The sequence below is a fragment of the Triticum aestivum genome, chromosome 6D, assembly GCF_018294505.1.
Source record: "Triticum aestivum cultivar Chinese Spring chromosome 6D, IWGSC CS RefSeq v2.1, whole genome shotgun sequence".
In the NCBI taxonomy this organism is placed as follows: domain Eukaryota; kingdom Viridiplantae; phylum Streptophyta; class Magnoliopsida; order Poales; family Poaceae; genus Triticum; species Triticum aestivum.
The window spans coordinates 107505907-107533848 of NC_057811.1; the positions used below are offsets into that span (position 1 = coordinate 107505907).

Genomic DNA, 27942 nt, shown 5'->3' on the forward strand with positions numbered 1-27942 from the left:
GGAGGGAAACAAAGATGGCACGTCAAACAGTTGCCTCTTCCGTGAAAGACAAACCCCGAGAGGTTGCCACAGCCTGAACCAGCAGACGGCAGCTCCTGTGCAGCAGCCCGGCCGCATGCATGCATCTTGTCGCTTTGTCCACAGGCTCTTTGCGGTCTCGTCTCTCGTCGTTTCCATCGTTTAACGTGTTTCGTGTCATCGAGATCTTGTAGAATCTGCGTGACTTGGTCCGCCTGTAGCCATGCATCAAAGGAGGCAAGCAAGGGATGAGCGTTCGTCAACCGGTTGATTGCCTCTTATGGGAAAATAGAAAAGAGACCTCTGAAAAGTTGACATGCAGCCTGCTCAGGGGTCGCAAAGAGGTTTTCACAGGTCTGCAGCAGCCTTGCTACATCTACTGTGCACCGGCCAGCACCGCATATTTGTCTTTTTGCACGGACTTGCGGTGTACTATCTGCGTGCATGCATGCATGCATGGTCTACTTTCTCTTGCAGTTTACACGACGGCTGTTCTTGTGGGAGTACAAGGCACGACCAGGGAGTTCTTCATTTTCTGAGTACTGTAACCATTTAATAGAGTATGCGATCATTTTATAGAGCACTGTTGCCATATCGCATGCAGTATATATGGATGTCGTTCAAGGTTACAAAATAAACTAGTGGTACTAGCTAGTGTTAAGACGGATGTACAAATGTACACTCGACCGTCGTGTTATTACATGTGATAGTATATATGGATACTACTCCCCGCTTCCACCGCTTTTATACTAGTACTACCTCGGTCTTAGTTTATTGATGCCCTTGTATTTTATGTCAAAATTTGACCTTAAATTTCACTAATAAAATGTTAATGCATGTAATAAAAAAATATCATTAGAAACTATGTTCAAATACGAATCCAACAAAATATTTCTTAATGACATGCATTATTATTATTTTTGTTAAATATACTATTAAAATTTAGCACTAAATACTAAACCAGGACGGAGGTAGTAGTACTTCATCCTACACTAGCAATGAAGGTTCCTTAATTTTGCCCAATTTGGTGCCCTACGCCCCTACCCCATCGTGTATCCATCTTCATTAATTGTCACCACCTGAACATTCATCCTGGCGACCCGGCATAAATGAAGCGTGAGCAAATGATTAACCCAAATTTTAATGCCGCATGCGAAGCATCCAAACCTTAAATGAACGGCGAGTTGCCTACCGTTGCAAAAGTTCACTCTTGCAGCGAGACGAGGTGCGCTCATAGATTGTGTCGTTCAATGCGACTCAAGACCCCCAGGTCTCTCCCTCACCATCCGTCTCCTGCATTTATTTCACCGCATGCGACGATAACCCGTGCAGGTCATTGCATTCAAGCATAGCCCGGGTGAGAAAACTTCATTTCACATACACATGTCTTGTATAAAAAATCTTAAAAATATTTAGCATACTGTAATAATTTGCTCATCTAGTTACAAAAAGACTGCATTCTCACAGCTAAAAAAATACTTTCTGGGCATAACAAAGGAATAAGAATTGCCATGCCATTCAGAGTTAGCAACACTTTTGAAACATAGGAGTACAAGTTTTTTGACTTTAAAACATGCTTTTACTCTTGTTCTTTTGTGCAACAGTTCCAAGCTGCCCCAAACATACACCCATCATATGTGTAGAAACAAAAAGTCCTAATTTCTAGGAGTGGCCTACAGCGTGACCGTCGCGCAGCGCACATGCAGCTGCAAAAACCTCAAGACGGTGGAAACCTCAGTGCCTCCTTTTTTGTCTGTCTTCACTCCAAGACTCTGCCTTTCCCTCCCCATCTCTCCTGGCTGCCTTTCTCCTTACAATAGTCGAGATGAGCACGATCGCCACGGCCGCGCCGGCTACGAACGAGGTCGAGGAGACGGCGGAGCCGCCGTCCGGGTGGCTGCAGATCGCCGCCCCCTCCTCCGCGACCAAGAGAAAGTGCCGGCCAGCCGGCACACCAGGTAATCGACACCGATGCATGCATTACATTCGTAGGTCGATCGGTGCCAAGATTTGGTAGCCTGCAGTGTGTATGTGGAAATGTGGAATGGCACCTCACATCCATGCGTGGACCTCGCGGCGCGCAGACCCGGACGCGGAGGTGGTGTCGCTCTCCCCGCGGACGCTGTTGGAGCCGAAGACGTACGTGTGCGAGATCTGCAACCGGGGCTTCCGGCGGGCGACGAACCTACAGATGCACCGGCGGCGGCACGGCGTGCCGTGGGAGCAGCTGCAGAAGCGGGAGGCCGGCAAGGCGGCGCCGCCGGCCCGGAAGCGGGTGTTCGTGTGCCCGGAGCCCAGCTGCCCGCACCACCACCCCTCCCGTGCCCTCAGCGGCGCCAGCGCCGTCAAGCACCACTTCCGCCGCCAGCACGGCGCCCACCGCCAGTGGTCCTGCTCCCGCTGCTCCAGAGCCTACGCCGTCCACGGCGACTACAAGGCCCACCTCAAGACCTGCGGCGGTAGCCGCACCCGCGCCCGCGTACTCCGCTACCCCTGCCACTGCGGCCGCGTCTTCTTCCGGTACGTAGTTGACGCTGTGATCATTCGTGCCCGGCCGCGTCTAAAACTGTGAATGCGGTGCAGGGTGGACAAGTTCGCATATCACAAGCAAACGTGCCGCGCCGTTCCCCCACAGGCGGGCGTGCCGTCGGCGCCGGCGTGCGGCGCGTCGTCCGCGCCGCAGCAGCAGGCGACATCACCGTCCCTGTCCAGCTTCGCCAGCCCATCCAGTGACATCCTCATCGGCGCGGTGTTTCGGCCCGGCGCCGCGGCATTGCGGAGCCCGACCGTCCCCACGTTCGTCGGGTTCTTGCCGCCGCCAGACACCAGTCGCAGCAGGCACGACCTCGAGCTGCAGCTCATGCCGCCATCGTGCCACGCAGCGCCGTACTCACCGCCGGCGCTCATCTCGCGGGGAGACGACGGCGCCATCCAGCTGCAGCTCACCATAGGCCTATGCAGCACCGACAACCGTCGGGGAGAGGAGTTCAGGCCGTCGTCATTCCAGGCGCCACGTGGTCGAGCCCGGTGGCGGCGTGCAGTCCACCTCCACCGAGGAGCAGGAGGAGCTGCGGCCGGTGATGGCCGTGAAGGCGGAGCTGCAGCCACGTGCTCTCCATCGTCACCGAGCCCCTCATCCTCGACGGCATACGGCGGCGGCGTCACCAGCCTGCAATGGGCAATGCGTAGCTTGCCATCTTGGACTGCCTCTTAATTAGTTGCCTTTCTGTTTTTACCGCGCGGTGAGGTGTGGACTGTCGTGCGGTTGATCAAGCTGCATGAAAGCTAAGCAATATGGTAGTCTGCTGATCGACTAGCTAGTTTGTGACTGATGTCCTTTCCTGTTGGATTTTCTTCAAACAATCTCATCTATCTTAGCCGGAGCTGGGGAGAGTTCATGTTGCTACCTGCAAATTGAAGGTCAGATGTTCGAAAACATGCCCAGAAACCGGCTTAGCATGCATACTGAAGGTTGGTTTTATAATTAGTTAAACCCGCTATGACGATCGTCCCAAACGGATGCAGGCGGACAAAATGGATCGCCCCATTGGAGTTGCTCTTAAACCTGCAATGGGGAATTGATGAACTTGCAGTGAGGGATTGATGAACTTATGCCGGAGGAGGAAGATGTGACTCCTGATGAGGTGATAGCTCTGGCCATGGCGTGGAGGCGTTCGACAACGAAGAGTGGAAGAACAAAAGATTAAAGTGGGCTCAGGCAATGTGGATAACAGAGGTCAGATAAGAATCTGAAGCAGAAGAACAAGAAGAAGAAGCAGCAAAAGAAGAGAAGAAGAAGCAGCAGCACAGCAGCACCGGAGGAAGAGGAAGAGGAAGAGGATGAACTTCCATCTAGTTAGCATCGTTGAACCTTCCCCTATTCAGCCATATTGACTCTTAATAACTTGTAATGTCATTTGCTAGTAGTTAGGATAAAACGCCATATATTTCCTAGTTAGGTCAAGACAATGTTCAGTGTGAGTGCGGTAAGGTCACGCTAGTGAGAAGTGGTGATCACATCTTTAGCAGTTTGCAACCAAACAACGACAAAGCAGGCCATCAAATAACATGCTAACTAATTGCTCTCTTCATACATGAAGCCTACTACATGCATATGTTGATTTTTACTCTACATTTGCCCAACCAGACCCAATCGAAACAAATATATAAAATGCCCTGATACAAAGATGTGAACCAAAAAACTACCGCCACCAAATCAAACACTCGGAACTGGTAGAACCCTCGAGCTGCATGCACGCAATGCTATGCTGCTTCCGGAATGCAAAAAACCGCAGGGCTCAACACGTAAGACAAACTTTTCATAGAAATAACACAAGCCGACATGACCTACCAAACATTACATTGACAAATACAGGGCTACAGGATAAGGAAGTGATTATACTATATGGAGATACAACGACCAGCATGAAAAGTTCGACCACTCAAAAGAAAAAAAGTATGAAAATTTCGAAAAAGGACAGAGAAGATGCAGCGACAGGGCTGTGCTACGATAATGTCCAAAGTCCGGCAGCCTTTCGTCCCCTGCCCCTGCCCCTGCCCCTGCATTTGCACCAAAAGAGAGAGTCAAAACATGTCTAGACTCCGGATTTGACCGTGCCACGCCACCGGCAACGAGCAAGGGCTGTTACTCTTTTTTTCTTTTTTTTAGGGTCCAAAGCCTGTTACTCTTGCGAGTAATATGGTAACTAGTCTTACTTGGCGACTTTTTTTTATCATCAAAGCACTCTTTTTTCTCCCTTTCTTCCTTCCCGACTAGAAATATTTCTCAGTGATATGTGAGTGGATAAATTTACAACCATACTAAAATATCAAGAGCTAAAAACATATTTATTGAAAAACATTTATGTAACACATTCAACATGAAATTTATGATGTCTGGCAGATTGGAAACAAACACAATGATGACTTACCACCAAACCCCAATTAGGATGTCCGTAATGGGAGTATCATATGTAGTATCATGCGAGCCAGCTAGACTATTTTGATGAGGTGGCATAGAATTAAATGAAGAAAAAAAGAGTTGAGTATCATATCATGATATCATATCATGTTAAATTATGTGCTACTATGTGTCATGCATGACAACAAATGAAGTCATCTATGATACCAACATATGATACTTGTATCATATACTATTATCATATGCATGATACTAGTATATGATACTCCCACTACGACCAGCCTTATATTTCCGAACGTGGTTGTCACACCAATGTGTACCTGCAAGATCTCCCCCTTCCTCCAACCCTCCCTCCCCTCCCTCTATATCTCTCCCTCCCCCTCACTTTCTCTCAATCTCTCTTGATCTCGAGTGTGTCTCCTTCTCAAGAAGGCTCTAGCGCTCTAATAGTCGTCTCGTGAGTAAGTCGTCATTGTTGCCCTTTGTGGTGGCGGCGACGATGAGGAGGAACACCACAACAGGTTGTTGATGTTCTCGACCTTTTCCCCGTGGTCATGGTCACCTCTGTATTAGCAAAATGTTCTAGACAATTGTACTCCATTTGGGGAAGTCTATATAAGTAAAAAAGTTTTTTCCCAATTTGGGGGAGGAGGTGGGAGGGGAGGGCATTGGCCCCCTACCCCCAAATGAAGTTCCAAAAGTTGTTCATTCACCAAATCATAAAGGCAACTTATTGGATCAAACATATGAACTATTACCGTAGTGAGATTGAATAAAATAAGTCTAGGTAGTACTGCCCAATTTGGTTGATCTAGATGGTAAGTCATAGAAAGGATGCCAAGTTTTTGTCATATATGCTAACTAGGCGTGCAAAGTGATACATATGATGAGTACAAGAGCAACTCAATATATTGCGATAATGTGTGATGCTTGCCCAGAGCTGGTATATTTCTTCGCAGCGTGGTAGTGACACCGGGTAGCCTAGTGTTGAATGTTGTTGATTATCAAGTGTTTAAACTGATGCAAACTAGAAGAACGAGATTTTAGCTTACAATCACACAATTCATCCAACCCAGGCGCATGTTTTCCAAGTTATGGACAATATGCTTGTCCGCTAGAACATTTTGTCCAATGATTCCAATTGTTAGCAGAAAAGACAAGATCGACTCATGCATTACACTTGCTAAGAATGTTGCTAGGAAAATAGATTTGAGGATTTTGCTAATCCAATATGGCAACTCAACAACTAAATTTTGTACTAAAAGTTAGTTTACTATACCTCCAAGTGCTTGACGGTAATGTATTCTTTTATCAACAAATAGGTACAAATAAACAGTGTATATGTGATTATAGATTAATGCTGATTATAAGATATAAGTGCCCTAATATACAAAACTGGTTGACAAAAGACAATTTGCGGGGGTGGGTAAGGGGCTATAGCCCCCCGCCCCCGCCTAATGCTAATTTGGGCAGTCGTTCATAGTTAATAAAGTTAGTTAAGTACTTGGAAGCGCATGTAGAGTATGTTTTACAAACCAAATCCAAAAAATAGTATATTTTACAAACCAGATCCGAAAAAGAGTAGGTTTTACAAATAAAATCATGTTACACACCAGGAGTACTCCGTTTTACCATGATGTTCTGGGAAATTCTACACAAGCAACAAAGTTCTTTTTCTTTTTGAGGGAAATAGCAGGACTCTGCTGTGTATTTTTATGAACTTTTAGATAAGTAATACAGAAGTAATGTCCAAAAGGATGAAACAATAACTACACGGGCACTAATTAAGCAAAAAAAAAAGAACCTAAGAGAAGAAGAAAATAACCAATAGAATACAACATCAAGAGCAGAATCATCTAAAAGCCATATCCAGTCTTCAAAGTCACTGCATCCTTCCTCTTAACTCTGTAAATGACCCATTCTAGTTCCTCTTTGAATTTTCTCCTGAAAGTATATAGGCTTGGGGTGATATGTTAAAGATGAAGTCATTCCTAGTAGTTCAAATAACCCAAGAAACTAAGATGATGATCTCCATAGCAGAAGTCACATTCAGAGGCTGTTTAATATTTACAATTTCCTCTTGTATGCCAAAATGATCAGGGGTCCAATTGGCACATGTGTATTGGCAACAGAATTGAGCAAAAGGGCAGTAGAAAAAGAGATGATCTCTTATTTCTAGCTCCTCCATGTGGCACAAGTATAGTCCTCCATAACGATATTTTTCCTCCGCAAAAGAGCTCTCGTATTCAGTCTGTTATTAACGAGAAGCCAAAAGAAAATTTTATATTGTACTTGAGTGGACAACAAATTTTCCAAAGCCATTTTAGAATTGGCAAAATCTCTGAGGCTATGATCAAAGCTTTATATGCCTTGGAAACCTTATAAATGGCAGAACCAGGAGAAAATTGCCATAGGTCATGAGCATCAATTAAATATGTATTTTTGCAGGGAGCATCAATAAAATTCAACTCCTGCATAGTTTTTCAAACTCCCGGTATTCTTAATTTTGCCTGATTGGCGCCCTAGCCCATCCTCTATCCTGAGTGTATGTAGTAGGTGTATGTTAGTATCCACGATGTACCGTGTTCAAAATAAATAAATAAATGGCACATCCTCTGTCCTCAATACATTCTCAACTCCTGCATAATTTTTTTCATCCTCTGTCCTCAATACAGTCTTAACTTCTACATAATTTTTTTCAACTCCTGGTACGTTGGCTACAGAGGATTAGCACTGCAGTAGTAGTACATGAGATTAGGGGAACCGTTATTATTTGGACATGAAATTAAACTAAGTTAACCTACATAGGGAAGCATTAAATGAGTGAGCCGATCGAGCGGCACTTCCAGCCCACCACTGCAATTTCTACGTTGTGTCACTCTTGTCCCAGTGACTACCACTGCATATACTCTTCCACTGTAGCCAACGTACGTGTTGAGACGAGACACGTTGGGGTGACGCTTACAGCCATCTCTTCGACCTTTTCTTGCAAACTGCGACACATGAAGAGAGAGAGAGAAGCAGTGAAGGAGAGAGAAGAAGGAGCGAAGGGGCTAGCTGTGACGTGAGACCCGTGCTCTCCCATCCGTGACACGACGGAGCGGTCCGCTTCCGTAGCGACACATGCGAGGCAGAGAGGCCGGGAATTCGTCGGAAAACGTAGCCATCGCCGTTTGCTCCATGGAGAGACGAGACGGGTGCTCCGCGGCAGTACACCAGCCGTGCTTCGCATCACACAGTGTGTCACCAATCCATGTCCATCCACGCCAGAGCTTCGATCTGCTCCTGCTCATCGAACCAGTGTCCGACTCACGCCCATGCGTCGCGGCCCCGCTCACCCCACGGCCGGCCTACCTGAAGCCCTAGGCTCGGTAGGAGGCAACGGGGCAGGCACTGGGCCAGTGGTGCACCGGCGAGGGCGGCAGGTGGCAGAACCGGAGCAGAAGGCTGGCAGAGGGTATACATGTCTTTGCACCGATTAGGCAAACAGAACGCCGCGACCAATGAGGATCCAGATCGGCCCTACTGGGAAACCCTGCAGTGCAGCCCATGGAAGGCTGCATGCTTCTGCTGCGGCCAAGGTGATGCAGAGGCTTGCGCATGCATGCGAGGGAACGAGAATTTTTTCCTTGTGATAATAAAAAGGAAAGAGGCCAGACCGTGCATCGGTGCATGCATGCATGGTGCACGGCACAACATTAGCAGGCGTACGGTACTGGAGATCATGAGGAGCGCGTCCAATCGACATCGACACGTCAATTTTCTTCTTCTTTCGATTATAAGTATATACTCTTGGGTTCGAATCAAAAGGCCAGGGGCATCATTACGTCCACAGGCTCATGCACCATGCGAGCGACTTGACAATGAACCGAGAAACCGGCATGCAGTTGGCTGAGCACAGCTTGTTACACCGAACCATGGATGGATGGATGGACGACTACTGCAGCAATCTGCGCAGCATGCTCTACCCATCATAGCGGCATGCTCTACAGCGAACAATAACAAATGGCTAGTATTACTAGATTTTGTGTGTGTTTATAAGTACTCCATCTAACTAAAATTGTTATCCCCTAAAAAAACACTAAAACTGTTACTCTAGCGCCGATAATGACAATGTGTCAAATTGGAAGAGTCCTTTTGTTTCTCAGGTTAGCGCAACTCCAACGGCCGACCCAAACCGACGGTGTTTTTGTCCGTTTTTTGTCTGTTTGGGTTGGCCGCCCGCCCGTCGTCCGTCCTCTTTTAGTTTTGGGTCGGCAGTGCGCCCAACGAGCCGAGCCATTTCATGACCGCGCGCGTTTAAGATCATGTCGTCGCCCTGGTTTTGGCGCTCCAGCGCGCAGGAAAGGTTCGCGCGCACGGGGAAAGCGGCCTAGCGCGCGCTGGTTTTGGCGCTCCAGCGCGCGCGAAAGCTTCGCGCGCGCGCCGCGGCCGGCGCTCGTTATAAAGAAGGCGCTCCTTCCACACTCTGTCCGCCGCCCACTCTCACCGCCTCTGCGCCACCATGTCGATCCGCCGCCTGGGCGCTTCGGATTTTCGCGGAGTCCGCGAGCGCCGCTCCGGCGCCTTCTCCTCCGAGATCTGGTTTCGCGAGAAACGTCTCATCCTCGGCACCTTCGACACCGTAGAGGAGGCCGCCTGCGCGCACGACGCGGCGGCGTGGCGCCTCCTGAGGCCTCGTCGGGATATGTATTTTCCCAACGTGTCGAGCCAGCGGGCGCAGGATCTGGCGCCTCTCCCGCGGCTTTTCACCGACGAGGATCGTCGTGTCCACTGGAGGCGGCAGCGTCGCCTCGCCATTGCAGAGAAGGACGTGGAAGCCTTGGTGGTGTGGCGCGGAGGCTTCCCGCAGGACATCGTCGACGAGCGCCAGTTCTACAAGCAATTGAGGTTGGAGAGGGACGCGAGGAGGAGGGAGCGAGCCGTCTATCGGGAGGACAAGCGTTCGCGGAAGCAGGCAGCTCAATTGAAACTGAAGCTACGAGAAACGTCGGGTTGGGACTTTGAAGACGAGCAGCTTGCTGACGCCTACCTTGAGACTTCAGAGGAGGACATTACCGAGTCGGAGTCAGAAAGCGAGGAGTAGTAGTCTTTTTCTTTTATCTCTGTAAGCTAGAACTATCTATGTATCCATTTTAATCTGAAAAAATGGCCGGCGGCATCGATGACGTAGCAAGCGGGCGAGGGTGTGAATCCACTGTGCCACCGACCAGCGAGCCCGGTGAGGAAAGAGGGCGAGCGCGCTCGTCCGTCTTGTGTCCGCGCCGACGCAAATCAGGCTCAAAAAATGGACCGGGAATGGGTCGCCAGGCGGACAAAAGCGGACGCGCGTCCTTTCGGATCGGCGCGTTGGGCCGGCTTTTTTTGCGCGCCCGAAATGTTGTTACTGCATGACGAATTGGAACAGAGACCAACATGCATGCACGCCCAGCTGCTGACTGCTGATGGGACAGAGACGCAAGAGGCACCTGTTTGCTAACGCACTTCTGCTAACAACAGATTACATGGAGAGCACAGGGCTATAGGCCAAGACACTGATGCTAAAGTGATACTACTAGCTTGGAAATGATCCGAAGTAGAGAGAGAGAGAGAAAGAGAGAGAGAGAGAGTCCGGCAGCCTTCACCTCCGCCCCTGCCATCGTTGCACCAAATGAGAGGGGGGAGGCATGGCGAGACTCCGGATTTGACCTTGCAACGCCACCGGGAACGAGCAAGGCAACAAACGAGCACGCGCAGATCCACGCAGCAGCTTGCGTCGTTTGACCTCAGGGCCTAGCTGCTAGGATCGAGCAGCTAGCTAGCCTCCTCGACGACGCGCGTGCACGGGCCTCCACGCCGGCCGGTCACGTTTGCTGCGGTGCTGCGGTGGCCAGCGGCTGCGCTCGCCGACGCACGTGACGAGGGACGGCGGTGGCGAGAGAGAGCACGCATGGTGCGCCCGAGGTAGATAGCATAGCTCCCTACTGAGACGAGAAGATCTTCCGTGCATTTCGCACGTAAAGAAACAAGGTGCGCGGAACGAAAAGCTGGCTATGGCTACTCTGAAGATAATAAGCAAGTTAAAAGCATCCGGAGTCCTAGAACTTGCTCTCAATGTGATACTTTAGTCCTCTAACTTGAAATTTGATCCTACCCAGTCCCTCAACTTGCATAAGATATGCAAATTTGGTCCTGGCGAATCAGAGAGCGCCATATGGATGTGTGGGTGCATACCCGGTCAGCGCGTGCTCTTTTGCAAAGAGGCCCCTGACGTTGCTGTGAATTAACCCGCATTGGCAACAGCGTCGTCATCGTCGCGATCCTTCTTGAAGGTGTTGTTTGGTATGCGGCGGTCCGGAGTGCTAGGAGCGTGGTGGAATTTTCCGGTGGGCGCGGCGGTTGCGGGTCCTCATCGTTTTCGTTGATCCGCCGTTGTTGGCATTATTTTCTCTTCAGTTCTTTTTTCTTTTTTTGGGCTTGCTTGTGCTGAGGCCCCAGCGCGGCGGTTGCGGGTCCTCATCGTTTTCGTTGATCCGCCGTTGTTGGCATTATTTTCTCTTCAGTTCCTTTTTCGTTTCTTTTGGGCTTGCTTGTGCTGAGGCCCCAGCAAGTGTGTCGTGTGGTCGTTGCTTTATAATATAAAGCGGGGCAACCCTTTTTCGGTAATTAACCCGCACAGACCAAACCATCAACTCAAACGGAAAAACCAAAACGCAAGCTCACGTCCGTCCGTCCGAAACGCAACCATCAACCATGCATGCATGCACGCATGCCACAGATATAGGTAACCAGCTAGAGGACATGGGGGCGCAGAGAACTCTCCTCGCGAGCTTCCTGCTCGCCGCGTTGGCCACCCAGGCCTTCGTCGCCATCTCGGCCAGGACCGGCCCGACGGACAAGGCAAGCCAAGGTGCGTACCTAGCTACTCTGGATCTTGTGCATGCAGCTTGTGGTGAGTAGTGAGCTAGGTTGTAACAAATGTCGTCTCGTGGCGTGCTCGCAGATGACGTGAAGAAGCCGGACTATACGCCGTCGCTCGACCCGCACAACTTCCCCGGCCACAGGGGCACCACCGTGCCGCTTCTCCGGCACGCCGCCTTACCACAGACAGGGGCGAACCCACGTTATGGTGAGTGGGGGCCCAGGCACCCACTCAAAAATAGAAAGTTCAGTAAGATTTGCTTGTGTTTTTCGGAAAATATGCTTAAATTCTTTGAATTCTGTAGAACATGCCCCCACTCAATTAGTTTGCCCCCACTCTAAATACTTTCTAGGTCCGCCACTGACCACAGAGGCTCCGGCACTACGCCGTCGCACGGCGGCTCCGGCTTGACTCCGTCGCACAGCGGCTCCGGGTCGTTGCCTGACCCGTCGCACGGCGGGTACGGGACGCCGCCTTCGCACGGCGGCTCTGGTTCGTTGCCTGACCAGTCGCACAACGGAGGAGGTTACGGGTCCACTCCGGACGCGCCATCCCACGGCGGAGGCGCGTACGGGAGCTCCCCGACGCCTTCCACTGGCGGTGCCTACGGCAGCTCACCCACGCCGTCCCACGACGGGCCTACGGGAGCTCCTCGACGCCGGCCCACGACGGAGTCTCCTACAGCGGAACTCCGGCTGCACCGTCGCACAGCAGCCACGGGTCTGTCACACCGACGCCGCTCATCCCAGTCGACCCCAACAGCCTCGGGACATGCGAGTAAGCCACTTACACCGGCACGTAACATTTTCTTTCTTCTGCGCATACCACGAGTTAAGTCACTGACGTGTTGGGCCCGTGACGCTCCACTTGTTTTTGCACGTAGCTACTGGAGGACGCACCCCATGTAGACCTGGTCGGCGCTGGGGAGCTGGCCGAGCTCGGTGAGCCACTTCTTCGGCGCCGCCGGTGGCGCGGTCGCCGGCGGCCCGAGCGTGAGCATCAAGGACGCGCTGGCGAACACGAGGACCGACGGCGCCGGCGCGCTGCTGTGCGAGGGCACCCAGCGCTGCTCAACTCCATGACCCGCCCGGGGTTCGCCTACACCACCCAGCAGGTGAGGGACGCATTCGCGGCGGCGGCGGCGGCTGGTGGCTCCGACAGTGCCGCGGCGACACAGGTGGCGGCGTTCAAGAAGGCCAACTAAGGGAAGAAGGCATAAATCGACTGGATTGCCATCGAGTGGGCTTTAGCTAGCTTAAAGCTGCAGGTGGGACTGATCGTGGGAGTCCCACCACAGCCCCACTTAATCCCAACACACTTTGGTGGGTGATAGCCAACACTCCATCAGTTTTTATGTGGGTTTATATGGGCATAAGTAGGATCCCACTTCCGAGCGACACGAATCAAACTGGCCTGACCATCACCAACGCCAAACAGAAGGCGCTTTTCTTAGACCGGCCGACCAACAACCTAATTACCCCCTGATCTCTTGATCTTGCTATCCTGCATAAATATGCATGCACGTCCTGTTGTCTGCACTATGCATCAAGCAAGCTGACAACTAAACCTGCACTGAAGCAGGTACAAGCCGCTCGTCGGTGTCGTCGTCCGCGAACGTAAAGACCCGACAGCAGGAGGCGATCTTGTCGATGAGGCTCTCGGCCTCGGGCTCCGGCGATGGCGGCGTCAGCTTGCTGGCCTCCGCGGCGAAGACGAAGACATCCTCGGGATTGTCGAGTTGGAGCAAAGTGCAGCAGCGTGGTAGACATCCTCTTCTTAGGCATCCTTGACACGTCCATGTTGACGTCCGGTCGGCACTGGCGTTGGCGAGGCCAAGTGCGAGCGCCCGCTGCAACGCCTGCCGCTGTCCCAGGCATCCCCGCGCCGAAGCCGCCGGTGCCCACCATTCCTACAATGCCACCAGTGCCAACCGTGCCCGCGCTAACCACACCGCAGGTCACATGCAGTGCCGCCGATGCTGGCCGTGCCCACGCTCACCGTTCCCCAGGTCATGTTGCTGCCCATGCGTGCCGTCCCCGTGATCACTTATCTGGGATTTATGTTGCCGGCGACCTGTAGGTCGGGGTTGCGGCTGGCGGCGACCTAGCCATCCCGTCCGGCCAGGGTAGCGCAGGAGGGAGAGGTGCGAGGAAGGGGAGGACGGGAGGGGATGCGGCGGCGGCGGTGCGGCTCCCCCGCGGCGCCTCTGTTTCTGTGAGGGTAAGTGAGAACCCGATAGGCTGATATAGGTACCCCAGTTAATTTTTCTTTTTGAGGATGTCTCAAAAAAAACTGCAGTGTGAAGCTAGCTGGTTACCTATATCTGTGGCATGCGTGCATGCATGCATGGTTGCGTTTAGGCCGGACGGACGTGTGCTTGCGTTTTGGTTTTTTCGTTTGAGTTGATGGTTTGGTCTGTGCGGGTTGATTCACAACAATGCTAGGGGCCTCTTTGCAAAAGAGCACACGCTGACCGGGTATGCACCCACACGTCCACATGGCGCTCTTTGATTCGTCAGGACCAAATTTGCACATCTTATGCAAGTTGAGGGACTGGGTAGGGTCAAATTTTAAATTATAGGACTAAAGCATCACATTGAGAGCAAGTTCTAAGACTCCGGGTGCTTTTAACTCATAATAAGCAGGCGCGTCGAATCCAATCGATCTCGATCCGTCAATCTGTTCACAGTCCATCATTGCGTCTGCGGGCTTCAGCTCCATCGCATCGCATCGCTCGACCGACCGACCTGACATGGAACTGTGAGGTGCATCCTCGAAAGCACAAGCACCTGTCAACTGCGAATGTGCGATACCAGCAATGAGCGCGTTCGCTCGGGCGGTTTGTGTTAGACTGATGGATTCTCAGATTAATGCATCCGCTACGTATCTACTATACCACTGTACTGGTTGCGGATAATTTTGGTTATTGGTTGTTGGATGAACGGTGAAGAGTTGGCAAATCCAAGCATAGTTATCACTGGATATCCTATTCACCACACCAGATTAATTTTGCCGCATGTCATATCTAGATGATTCCATGGCTGAGATGAAGCACAAAGCTTTTAACTATGTCCAAAACTCAAAGCACTATATGTTTCTCCCCTGTTCTAGAATCTTCCATAATTTAATTCTGCAAATTCTTTTGCTAGCGTTCTTGTTTTATTACTTTTTTTATTATCAATGCAAAATATGCAAAAACCTCGTGGCTTTATTAAAGAAAAACAAAAATAAAAACTTATTGGTGCAATAGCATATCAATGTGCACATGCCTCCAAAAGAATTGTCATCTACTTTTGCTTTATTTTATTTTTTGTATCGAAAGCCTTTGACGATATCTTCATAAACTGACCTATATTCATTTTCAATGGGATGAACTACGATAATAAAATATAAATCTCATGTGTCATGCATATATGACTCTAAATTTACATACTTTTCCTACAATAATGTGATATGTTAATATTATATTAATTGTACTTTGGTTACGTAAGTTCTCGTCTGCAATCCATATGTTCCTTAGACGGTTAATGTCTACCAATATATGTTGCTAGCCATAATCCTACACGTAGAAAACATTTGTTATGGGAGGAACTTACGGGCATACGTGTCACCCCCACCAATCTCTACCACACCTAATTTTCAGGGTGAGCCCTTCCTTATTCCCAACCACCACATGCCAAGCTGATGTTCGTATGTCTAGTCCGTAAAACGCATCCATCCTCACTTGCACCATAGCCTCAATTAAAACATAATTTCTCAAGTTTTCATTTAGCTAATGCATTAGCCAAATCCTCGAAGGTAAATATCTTATCACGGTCACCCCAATAGTAGGAGACCTTGTGGCCGATGATCTGCAACAACCGGAAGCGCCGGGAGTACCAGGATCCCATCTGAGTTCATCCTGCTCTAGCGTGGTTAGGGCTCTCCAACGCTGACCCTCAAACCATAGGGGAATCAAAGCATGATTGACCGGTAAGAGGAGCTTGGAGGCCGGAGTGCATTGCATTACTGAGAATTGTTTGGAGGAAGTCAACATCCATAAGAAACAACAAAGGAGATAAAGGTGTTAGAAATATGCCCTAGAGGCAATAATAAATTTGTTATTATTATATTTCCTTGTTCATGATAATCGTTTATTATCCATGCTAAAATTGTATTGATAGGAAACTCGGATACATGTGTGGATACATAGACAACACCATGTGCCTAGTAAGCCTCTAGTTGACTAGCTCGTTGATCAATAGATGGTTACGGTTTCCTGACATGGACATTGGATGTCGTTGATAACGGGATCACATCATTAGGAGAATGATGTGATGGACAAGACCCAATCCTAAGCCTAGCACAAGATCGTGTAGTTCGTCTGCTAAAGCTTTTCTAATGTCAAGTATCATTTCCTTAGACCATGAGATTGTGCAACTCCCGGATACCGTAGGAATGCTTTGGGTGTACCAAACGTCACAACGTAACTGGGTGGCTATAAAGGTGCACTACAGGTATCTCCGAAAGTGTCTGTTGGGTTGGCACGAATCGAGACTGGGATTTGTCACTCCGTGTAAACGAAGAGGTATCTCTGGGCCCACTCGGTAGGACATCATCATAATGTGCACAATGTGACCAAGGAGTTGATCACGGGATGATGTGTTACGGAACAAGTAAAGAGACTTGCCAGTAACGATATTGAACAAGGTATCGGGATACCGACGATCGAATCTCGGGCAAGTACTATACCGGTAGACAAAGGGAATTGTATACGGGATTGATTGAATCCTTGACATCGTGGTTCATCCGATGAGATCATCGTGGAACATGTGGGAGCCAACATGGGTATCCAGATCCCACTGTTGGTTATTGGCCGGAAAACGTCTCGGTCATGTCTGCATGGTTCCCGAACCCGTAGGGTCTACAAACTTAAGGTTCGATGACGCTAGGGTTATAGGGAATAGATATACGTGGTTACCGAATGTTGTTCGGAGTCCCGGATGAGATCCCGGACGTCACGAGGAGTTCCGGAATGGTACGGAGGTAAAGATTTATATATGGGAAGTCCTGTTTTGGTCACCGGAAAAGTTTCGGGTGCTATCGGTAACGTACCGGGACCACCGGGAGGGTCCCGGGGGTCCACCAGGTGGGGCCACCGGCCCCAGAGGGCTGCGTGGGCCAAGTGTGGGAGGGGACCAGCCCCAGGTGAGCTGGTGCGCCCCCCACCAGGGCCCAAGGCGAAGAGAGAAGGGAAAAGGGGAAACCCTAGGCTCAGATGGGCCTAAGGCCCACCTAGTGGTGCGCCCCCCTCTCTCCCCCCTTGGCCGCCCCTCCAAGTCCCATCTAGGGCTGGCCGCCATCCCTAGAGGTGGAAACCTTGGTGGGGGCGCAGCCCCTCCCTTTCCCCTATATATAGTGGGGGTTTGGGGCTGCCATAGACACGAGAACATCTCCCTCTTGGCGTAGCCCTACCCCTCTTCCTCCTCGTCTCTTGCGGTGCTTGGCGAAGCCCTGCTGGAGTGCCACGCTCCACCACCACCACGCCGTTGTGCTGCTGCTGGACGGAGTCTTCCCCAACCTCTCCCTCTCTCCTTGCTGGATCAAGGCGTGGGAGACGTCACCGGGCTGCACGTGTGTTGAACGCGGAGGCGCCGTGGTTCGGCGCTTAGATCGGAATCAACCGCGATCTGAATCGCTACGAGTACGACTCCTTCATCCGCGTTCTTGCAACGCTTCCGCTTAGCGATCTACAATGGTATGTAGATGCACTCCCCTTCCCCTCGGTGCTAGATTACTCCATAGATTGATCTTGGTGATGCGTAGAAAATTTTGAATTTCTGCTACGTTCCCCTACAGTGGCATCATGAGCTAGGTCTATGCGTAGTTTCTATGCACGAGTAGAACACAAAGTAGTTGTGGGCGTCGATTTTGTCAATTTACTTGCCGTTACTAGTCTTATCTTGATTCGGCGGCATCGTGGGATGAAGCGGCCCGGACCGACCTTACACGTACACTTACGTGAGACAGGTTCCACCGACTGACATGCACTAGTTGCATAAGGTGGCTAGCGGGTGTCTGTCTCTCCCACTTTAGTCGGATCGGATTCGATGAAAAGGGTCCTTATGAAGGGTAAATAGAAATTGGCATATCACGTTGTGGCTTTTGCATAGGTAAGAAACGTTCTTGCTAGAAACCCATAGCAGCCACGTAAAACATGCAACAACAATTAGAGGACGTCTAACTTGTTTTTGCAGGGTATGCTATGTGAGGTGATATGGCCAAAAGGATGTGATGAATGATATATGTGATGTATGAGATGGATCATGTTCTTGTAATAGGAATCACGACTTGCATGTCGATGAGTATGACAACCGGCAGGAGCCATAGGAGTTGTCTTAATTTATTGTATGACCTGCGTGTCAGTGAAAACGCCATGTAATTACTTTACTTTATTGCTAACCGTTAGCCATAGTAGTAGAAGTAATAGTTGGCGAGACAACTTCATGAAGACACGATGATGAAGATCATGATGATGGAGATCATGATGTCATGCCGGTGACAAAGATAATCATGCCGCGCCTCAAAGATGGAGATCAAAGGCGCAAGATGATATTGGCCGTATCACGTCACTTTATGATTTGCATGTGATGTTTGTCATGTTTACATCTTATTTGCTTAGAACGACGGTAGCATAAATAAGATGATCCCTCACTAAAATTTCAAGATACGTGTTCCCCTAACTGTGCACCGTTGCGAAGGTTCGTTGTTTCGAAGCACCACGTGATGATCGGGTGTGATAGATTCTAACGTTCGAATACAACGGGTGTTGACGAGCCTAGCATGTACAGACATGGCCTCGGAACACATGCGAAACACTTAGGTTGACTTGACGAGCCTAGCATGTACAAACATGGCCTCGGAACACAAGAGATCGAAAGGTCGAACATGAGTCGTATAGTAGATGCGATCAACATGGAGATGTTCACCGATGATGACTAGTCCGTCTCACGTGATGATCGGACACGGCCTAGTTTGACTCGGATCATGTATCACTTAGATGACTAGAGGGATGTCTATCTGAGTGGGAGTTCATTAAATAATCAGATGAACTTAATTATCATGAGCATAGTCAAAAGGTCTTTGAAAATTATGTCATAGCTTACGCTTTAGTTCTACTGTTTAAGATATGATCCTAGAGAAAATTTAGTTAAAAGTTGATAGTAGCAATTATGCGGACTGGGTCCGTAAACTGAGGATTGTCCTCATTGCTGCACAGAAGGCTTATGTCCTTAATGCACCGCTCGGTGTGCTGAACCTCGAGCATCGTTTGTAGATGTTACGAAACATCTGACATACACGTTTTGATGACTACGTGATAGTTCAGTGTGTGATGCTAACGGTTTAAAATTGTGGCGACAAGACGGTTTTGAAACGTCGCAGAACATATGAGATGTTCCAAAGACTGAAATTGGGATTTCAGACTAATGCCCACGTCAAGAGGTGTGAGACCTCTGACAAGTTTCTTAAGCCTGCAAACTAAGGGAGAAAAGCTCAATCGTTGAGCATGTGCTCAGATTGTCTGAGTACTACAATCACTTGAATTGAGTGGGAGTTAATCTTCCAAATGAGATAGTGATGGTTCTCCATAGTCACTGCCACCAAGCTATTAGAGCTTCGTGATGAACTATAACATATCAGGGATAGACATGATGATCCTTGAGCAACTCGCGATGTTTGACACCGCGAAAGTAGAAATCAAGAAGGAGCATCAATTGTTGATGGTTAGTAAAACCACTAGCTTCAAGAAGGGCAAGGGCAAAAGGGATACTTCATGAAACAGCAAATCATTTGCTGCTCTAGTGAAGAATCCCAAGGTTGAACCCAAACCCGAGACTAAGTGCTTCTGTAATGAGGGGAACGGTCACTGAAGCAGAACTACCCTAGATACTTGGTAGATGAGAAGGCAGGCAAGGTCGACAGAAGTATATTGGATATACATTATATGAATGTGTACTTTACTAGTACTCCTAGCAGCACCAGGGTATTAGATACCGGTTCGGTTGCTAAGTGTTAGTAACTCGAAATAAAAGATGCGGAATAAACGGAGACTAGCTAAAGGTGAGATGACGATATGTGTTGGAAGTGTTTCCAAGGTTGATGTGATCAAGCATCGCATGCTCCCTCTACCATCGAGATTGGTGTTAAACCTAAATAATTGTTATTTGGTGTTTGTGTTGAGCATAAACATGATTGGATTATGTTTATTGCAATACGGTTATTCATTTAAGGAGAATAATGGTTACTCTGTTTATTTGAATAATACCTTCAATGGTCTTGCACCTAAAATGAATCTCGATCGCAGTGATACACATGTTCGTGCCAAAAGATATAAAATAGCAATGATAGTACCACATACTTGTGGCACTGCCATTTGAGTCATATTGGTATAGAACGCATGAAGAAGCTCCATGTAGATGGATCTTTGGACTCACTCGTTTTTGAAAAGATTGAGACATGCGAACCATGTCTATTGGTATATATGCATGAAGAAACTCCATGCAGATGGATCGTTTGGACTCACTTGATTTTGAATCACTTGAGACATGCAAATCATACCACATGGGCAAGATGACTGAAAGGCCTCGTTTTCAGTAAGATGGAACAAGAGAGCAACTTGTTGGAAGTAATACATTTGATGTGTGCAGTCCAATGAGTGCTGAGGCACGCAGTGGATATCGATATGTTCTTACTTCACAGATGATTTGAGTAGATGCTGAGAATATTTACTTGATGAAACACACGTCTGAATTATTGAAAGGTTCAAGTGATTTCAGAGTGAAGTTGAAGATCGTCGTGACAAGAGGATAAAATGTCTGTGATATGATCATAGAGATGAGTATCAGAGTTACGAGTTTGGCACACAATTAAGAAATTGTGGAAATTGTTTCACGACTAATACCGCTTGGAGCACCATAGTGTGATGGTGTGTCCGAACATCATAATTGCACCCTATTGGATATGGTGCATACCATGATGTCTCTTATCGAATTACAACTATCGGTTATGGGTTAGGCATTAGAGACAACCGCATTCACTTTAAATAGGGCACCACACAATTCCGTTGAGACGACACCGTATGAACTATGGTTTAGGAACCTAAGCTGTCGTTTCTTAAAAGTTTGGGGCTGCGACGCTTATGTGAAAAAGGTTTCAGGCTGATAAGCACGAACCCAAAGCGGATAAATGCATCTTCATAGAATACCCAAAACAGTTGGGTATACCTCCTATTTCAGATCTGGAAGCAAAAGTGATTGTTTCTAGAAACGGGTCCTTTCTCGAAGAAAAGTTTCTCTCGAAAGAATTGAGTGGGAGGATGGTAGAGACTTGATGAGGTTATTGAACCGTCACTTCAACTAGTGTGTAGCAGGGCACAAGAAGTTGTTCCTGTGGCACCTACACCAATTGAAGTGGAAGCTTATGATAGTGATCATGAAACTTCGGATCAAGTCACTACCAAACCTCGTAGGACGACGAGGATGCGTACTACTTCAGAGTGGTACGTGATCCTGTCTTGGAAGTCATGTTGCTAGACAACAATGAACCTACGAGCTATGAAGAAGCGATGGTGGGCCCGGATTCCGACGAATGGCTCGAGGCCATAAAATCCGAGAGAGGATCCATGTATAAAAACAAAGTATAGACTTTGGAAGAACTACTTGATGGTCGTAAGGCTGTTGGGTGCAGATGGATTTTAAAAGGAAGATGGACAATGATGGTAAGTGTCACCATTAAGAAAGTTCGACTTGTCGTTAAGATGTTTTCCGACAAGTTCAAGGAGTTGACTACGATGAGATTTTCTCACTCGTAGCGATGCTAAGAGTCTGTTGGAATTATATTAGCAGTTACTGCATTATTTATGAAATCTTGCAGATAGGATGTCAAAACATTGTTTCCTCGACGATTTTCTTGAGGAAAGGTTGTATGTGATACACTGTTGGGGATCGTAGCAGAATTTTAAAATTTTCTACGCATCACCAAGATCCATCTATGGAGTATACTAGCAACGAGGGGAAAGGAGTGCATCTACATACCCTTGTAGATCGCGAGCGGAAGCGTTCAAGTGAACAGGGTTGATGGAGTCGTACTCGCCGTGATCCAAATCACCGATGACCGAGTGCCGAACGGACGGCACCTCCGCGTTCAACACATGTACGGAGCAGCGACGTCTCCTCCTTCTTGATCCAGAAAGGGGGAAGGAGAGGTTGATGGAGATCCAGCAGCACGACGGCGTGGTGGTGGAAGTAGCGGGATTCCAACAGGGCTTCGCCAAGCGCAAGCGGGAGGAGGGAGATGTGTCACGGGAGGGAGAGGTGTTGCAGGGGGAGAGGGAGGCCAGGGGCTGTGGTGCTGCTGCCCTCCCTCCCCCGCACTATATATAGGCCCCCTGGGGGGGCGCCGGCCCTGGATCCCATCTACAAGGGGGGGGGGGCGGCGGCCAGGGGAAACTTGCCCCCCAAGTCAGGTGGGGCGCCCCCCACCCTTAGGGTTTCCAACCCTAGGCGCAGGGGGAGGCCCATGGGGGGCGCCCCAGCCCACTAGGGGCTGGTTCCCTTCCCACTTCAGCCCATGGGGCCCTCCGGGATAGGTGGCCCCACCCGGTTGACCCTCGGGACCCTTCCGGTGGTCCCGGTACAATACTGGTGACCCCGAAACTTTCCCGGTGGCCGAAACTTGACTTCCTATATATAATTCTTCACCTCCGGACCATTCCGGAACTCCTCGTGACGGCCGGGATCTCATCCGGGACTCTGAACAACTTTCGGGTTTCCGCATACTAATATCTCTACAACCCTAGCGTCACCGAACCTTAAGTGTGTAGACCCTACGGGTTCGGGAGACATGCAGACATGACCGAGACGCCTCTCCGGTCAATAACCAACAGCGGGATCTGGATACCCATGTTGGCTCCCACATGTTCCACGATGATCTCATCGGATGAACCACGATGTCGAGGATTCAATCAATCCCGTATACAATTCCCTTTGTCAATCGGTACGTTACTTGCCCGAGATTCGATCGTCGGTATCCCAATAGCTTGTTCAATCTCGTTACCGGCAAGTCACTTTACTCGTACCGTAATGCATGATCCCGTGGCTAACTCGTTAGTCACATTGAGCTCATTATGATGATGCATTACCGAGTGGGCCCAGAGATACCTCTCCTTCATACGGAGTGACAAATCCCAGTCTCGATCCGTGCCAACTCAACAGACACTTTCGGAGATACCCGTAGTGTACCTTTATAGTCACCCAGTTACGTTGTGACGTTTGGCACACCCAAAGCACTCCTACGGTATCCGGGAGTTGCACGATCTCATGGTCTAAGGAAAAGATACTTGACATTGGAAAAGCTCTAGCAAACGAACTACATGATCTTTTGTGCTATGCTTAGGATTGGGTCTTGTCCATCACATCATTCTCCTAATGATGTGATCCCGTTATCAATGACATCCAATGTCCATAGTCAGTAAACCATGACTATCTGTTGATCAACGAGCTAGTCAACTAGAGGCTTACTAGGGACACGTTGTGGTCTATGTGTTCACACATGTATTACGATTTCCGGATAACAGAATTATAGCATGAACAATAGACAATTATCATGAACAAAGAAATATAATAATAACCATTTATTATTTCCTCTAGGGCATATTTCCAACAACAACCAGAAGGTTTTGTCAATCCTGAAAGATGCTAACAAGTATGCAATGCTCCAGCAATCCTTCTAAGGATTGGAGTAAGCATCTCGGAGTTTGAATGTACGCTTTGATGAGATGATCAAAGATTTTGGGTTTATACAAAGTTCATGAGAAACTTGTATTTCCAAAGAAGTGAGTGGGAGCACTATAGAATTTCTGATGAGTATATGTTGTTGACATATAGTTGATCAGAGATGATGTAGAATTTCTGGAAAGCATACAGGGTTATTTGAAAAGTGTTTTTCAATGGAAAACCTGGATTAAGCTACTTGAACATTGAGCATCAAGTTCTATAAGGATAGATAAAAAAACGCTTAATAGTACTTTCAAATGAATACATACCGTGACAAGTTTTTGAAGGAGTTCAAAATAGATCAGCAAAGAAGGAGTTCTTGGCTGTGTTACAAGGTGTGAGTATTGAGTAAGACTCAAGACCTGACCACAGCAGAAGAGAGAGAAAGGACGAAGGTCGTCCCCTATGCTTTAGACGTAGGCTCTACAGTATGCTATGTTGTGTACCGCACATGAAGTGTGCCTTGCCATGAGTTAGTCAAGGGGTACAATAGTGATCCGGGAATGGATCACATGACAGCGGTCGAACTTATCCTTAGTATCTAGTGGACTAAGGAATTTTCTCGATTATGGAGGTGGAAAAGGAGTTCGTCGTAAAGGGTTACGTCGATGCAAACTTTGACACTAATCCGGATGACTCTGAGTAGTAAACCGGATTCGTATAGTAGAGCAGTTATTTGGAATAGCTCCAAGTAGCGCGTGGTAGCTGCATCTACAAGATGACATAGATATTCGTAAAGCACACACGGATCTGAAAGGTTCAGACCCGTTGACTAATAACCTCTCTCACAAGCGAGATATGAACAAACCCCATGGGTGTTGGATTCATTACAATCACATGGTGATGTGAACTAGATTATTGACTCTAGTAAACTCTTGGGTATTAATCACATGACGATGTGAACTAGATTATTGACTCTAGTGCAAGTGGGAGACTGTTACAAATATGCCCTAGAGGCAATAATAAATTTGTTATTATTATATTTCCTTGTTCATGATAATCGTTTATTATCCATGCTAAAATTGTATTGATAGGAAACTCGGATACATGTGTGGATACATAGACAACACCATGTCCCTAGTAAGCCTCTAGTTGACTAGCTCGTTGATCAATAGATGGTTACGGTTTCCTGACCATGGACATTGGATGTCGTTGATAACGGGATCACATCATTAGGAGAATGATGTGATGGACAAGACCCAATTCTAAGCCTAGCACAAGATCGTGTAGTTCGTCTGCTAAAGCTTTTCTAATGTCAAGTATCATTTCCTTAGACCATGAGATTGTGCAACTCCCGGATACCGTAGGAATGCTTTGGGTGTACCAAATGTCACAACGTAACTGGGTGGCTATAAAGGTGCACTACAGGTATCTCCGAAAGTGTCTGTTGGGTTGGTACGAATCGAGACTGGGATTTGTCACTCCGTGTAAACGGAGAGGTATCTCTGGGCCCACTCGGTAGGACATCATCATAATGTGCACAATGTGACCAAGGAGTTGATCACGGGATGATGTGTTACGGAACGAGTAAAGAGACTTGCCGGTAACGAGATTGAACAAGGTATCGGGATACCGACGATCAAATGTCGGGCAAGTACTATACCGGTAGACAAAGGGAATTGTATACGGGATTGATTGAATCCTTGACATCGTGGTTCATCCGATGAGATCATCGTGGAACATGTGGGAGCCAACATGGGTATCCAGATCCCGCTATTGGTTATTGGCCGGAGAACGTCTCGGTCATGTCTGCATGGTTCCCGAACCCGTAGGGTCTACACACTTAAGGTTCGATGACGCTAGGGTTATAGGGAATAGATATACGTGGTTACCGAATGTTGCTCGGAGTCCCGGTTGAGATCCCGGACGTCACGAGGAGTTCCGGAATGGTCCGGAGGTAAAGATTTATATATGGGAAGTCCTGTTTTGGTCACCGGAAAAGTTTCGGGTGCTATCGGTAACGTACCGGGACCACCGGGAGGGTCCCGGGGGTCCACCAGGTGGGGCCACCGGCCCCAGAGGGCTGCGTGGGCCAAGTGTGGGAGGGGACCAGCCCCAGGTGAGCTGGTGCGCCCCCCCCCACCAGGGCCTAAGGCGAAGAGAGAAGGGAAAAGGGGAAACCCTAGGCTCAGATGGGTCTAAGGCCCACCTAGTGGTGCGCCCCCCTCTCTCCCCCCTTGGCCGCCCCTCCAAGTCCCATCTAGGGCTGGCCGCCACCCCTAGAGGTGGAAACCTAGGTGGGGGCGCAGCCCCTCCCTTTCCCCTATATATAGTGGGGGTTTGGGGCTGCAATAGACACGAGAACATCTCTCTCTTGGCGCAGCCCTACCCCTCTTCCTCCTCATCTCTTGCGGTGCTTGGCGAAGCCCTGCTGGAGTGCCACGCTCCTCCACCACCACCACGCCGTTGTGCTGCTGCTGGACGGAGTCTTCCCCAACCTCTCCCTCTCTCCTTGCTGGATCAAGGCGTGGGAGACGTCACCGGGCTGCACGTGTGTTGAACGCGGAGGCGCCGTGGTTCGGCACTTAGATCGGAATCAACCGCGATCTGAATCGCTACGAGTACGACTCCTTCATCCGCGTTCTTGCAACGCTTCCGCTTAGCGATCTACAATGGTATGTAGGTGCACTCCCCTTCCCCTCGGTGCTAGATTACTCCATAGATTGATCTTGCTGATGCGTAGAAAATTTTGAATTTCTGCTACGTTCCCCTACAAAAGGATCTCCCTGCCTCACTCCCCTTCTGCACTTAATAGAATTGGGATTCAAAGACATCATTCAAAAGAACATATGAAGTGGATATACACAAAATACCTTTCAGCCAAGAACACCTTTTAGTCCCAAAACCCTTTTGTTGTGATGTGAGCAGTATCATCTGATGTCCAAGCTTGTCAAAGGCCTTCTCAAAATTCAATTTTTGAACCACAAGATAAGCCTTGGACCTATACCAATTGATGTAGGTATTCATAAGCGAAAGCAACACAATCCTGAATGGTTCTAGACTTGAGTAAGCCACATTAATTAGTATGAAACCCATTCAAGAATAATTGCACCTCCCAACCCAACTGAAACTCCATAGTAGCTCGACAATGGAATCGATCCCACTCTCCCCACTCCTCCCTGCCCAAAGACGAGTTGTCCGAATCTATGTTTCGTTTAAATTTGTTCAAATTAGTTGTGTATTTTTTCTATTTAGAGTTGTGTATATGACATTGGATTTTGACTCTGTTAGTGTAGAGGAGCTCGATTAGCACTATAACCTCAATGTGCTCAATGGTAGAGCAGTTCTTGGATTGTTTGTTCTCCTCAGATGATTCAGATACCGAAGCTCTCCAAGACGATGATGATGGAGAGGTTATATAGTTGTGCAATGGGAGATGGAGGGTGTTAAAAAGAGGGGCCAAGCAAGGACGCAACACGACCGTTTGTGATTTCACCTAAATAGACTGGCCGACCAAAATTTGCCCAGGTTAGAACATTTTTTTGCCATTATGTCTGTACACTTCGTATCACTTTCTGCGGTGCTTTCGGATGTATAAGCGGTTGTTCGAGCGCATTGCCCACGTTTTTCAGGTTTTACTACACAGTTGTTAAATTTGTTCAAATTTATTTATTCACAAACAGTTTGGCTTATTTGTTGCATTCGGACCCTAATGTTCTTTGCATTTAGACCTTTTATTTGTTGAAAATTTTGAGTTTATTTATTTGAAATGTTGTTGAATTGTGTGGTGTTGAAACATGACAACGTTGATTTATACTGATGCAAAATTGAACTTACAATGGAGTTTATATGTAAAATGGTAGAAGAGGTCAAATAATAAAAGTCGCTATTTCTGTCAATCTGAGTTTGCATATTTATGTTGCGGTCTTTTAAATGTTCTGAAGGACGCTGAAAACAGGTTTTAAAAACAGCGGATTCGGAGAAAGTTGCTCTATTTTGGCCGATGGACCTTACTCGGAAGCTCAAAGTGTGATCAAAGTCATGCATGCTCCTGCTACCTGCACTTGTGCAATATGGGAAGACACAAACCTCTGCACATGCGATTTTGCAAGAGAAACACGAATTATTTCTTGTACTTTACTAGTAGGAATTTAAAGTTTGAACCATTGGTCATAAAGCCTTTTTTGGCGCCTCTGTGTAGTCTACCTTTCCGGGGCATATCCTAGAGAGAACATGCGGTTGAGGGAGCTCCGTTTTCACGGAAGAGCAACGTACTTTTGCTTGCCCCATTTAATGGCGACCGTCGAATCACATGGACAGAGAGACAGAGATTCTTCTGGTACAAACGG

The 27942-nt window shown here is 48.4% G+C and overlaps 1 protein-coding gene and 1 pseudogene across 1 annotated transcript; both read left to right on the forward strand.

Moving 5' to 3' along the window:
• Positions 1 to 1827: 1827 nt before the first annotated feature.
• On the forward strand, positions 1828 to 3390 carry LOC123141254 (protein indeterminate-domain 16-like). The gene is made up of 3 exons (XM_044560442.1): positions 1828 to 1976; positions 2103 to 2538; positions 2602 to 3390. The coding sequence occupies exons 1-3, from the start codon at positions 1844 to 1846 to the stop codon at positions 3230 to 3232; spliced, it is 1200 nt and encodes a 399-aa protein (XP_044416377.1). The 5' UTR covers positions 1828 to 1843; the 3' UTR covers positions 3233 to 3390.
• An 8329-nt stretch (positions 3391 to 11719) lies between these two features.
• Positions 11720 to 13059, forward strand: LOC123141255 (mucin-1-like; annotated as a pseudogene).
• The last annotated feature ends 14883 nt before the right edge of the window (positions 13060 to 27942 follow it).

Excerpts from the sequence above, each read along its gene's own strand:
- LOC123141254 (XM_044560442.1), top strand. The coding sequence starts at position 1,844 with ATGAGCACGATCGCCACGGCCGCGCCGGCTACGAACGAGGTCGAGGAG. Across the intron at positions 1,977-2,102 it reads CCGGCCAGCCGGCACACCAG|ACCCGGACGCGGAGGTGGTG; the intron begins GTAATCGACACC and ends CGCGGCGCGCAG. Across the intron at positions 2,539-2,601 it reads TGCGGCCGCGTCTTCTTCCG|GGTGGACAAGTTCGCATATC; the intron begins GTACGTAGTTGA and ends AATGCGGTGCAG.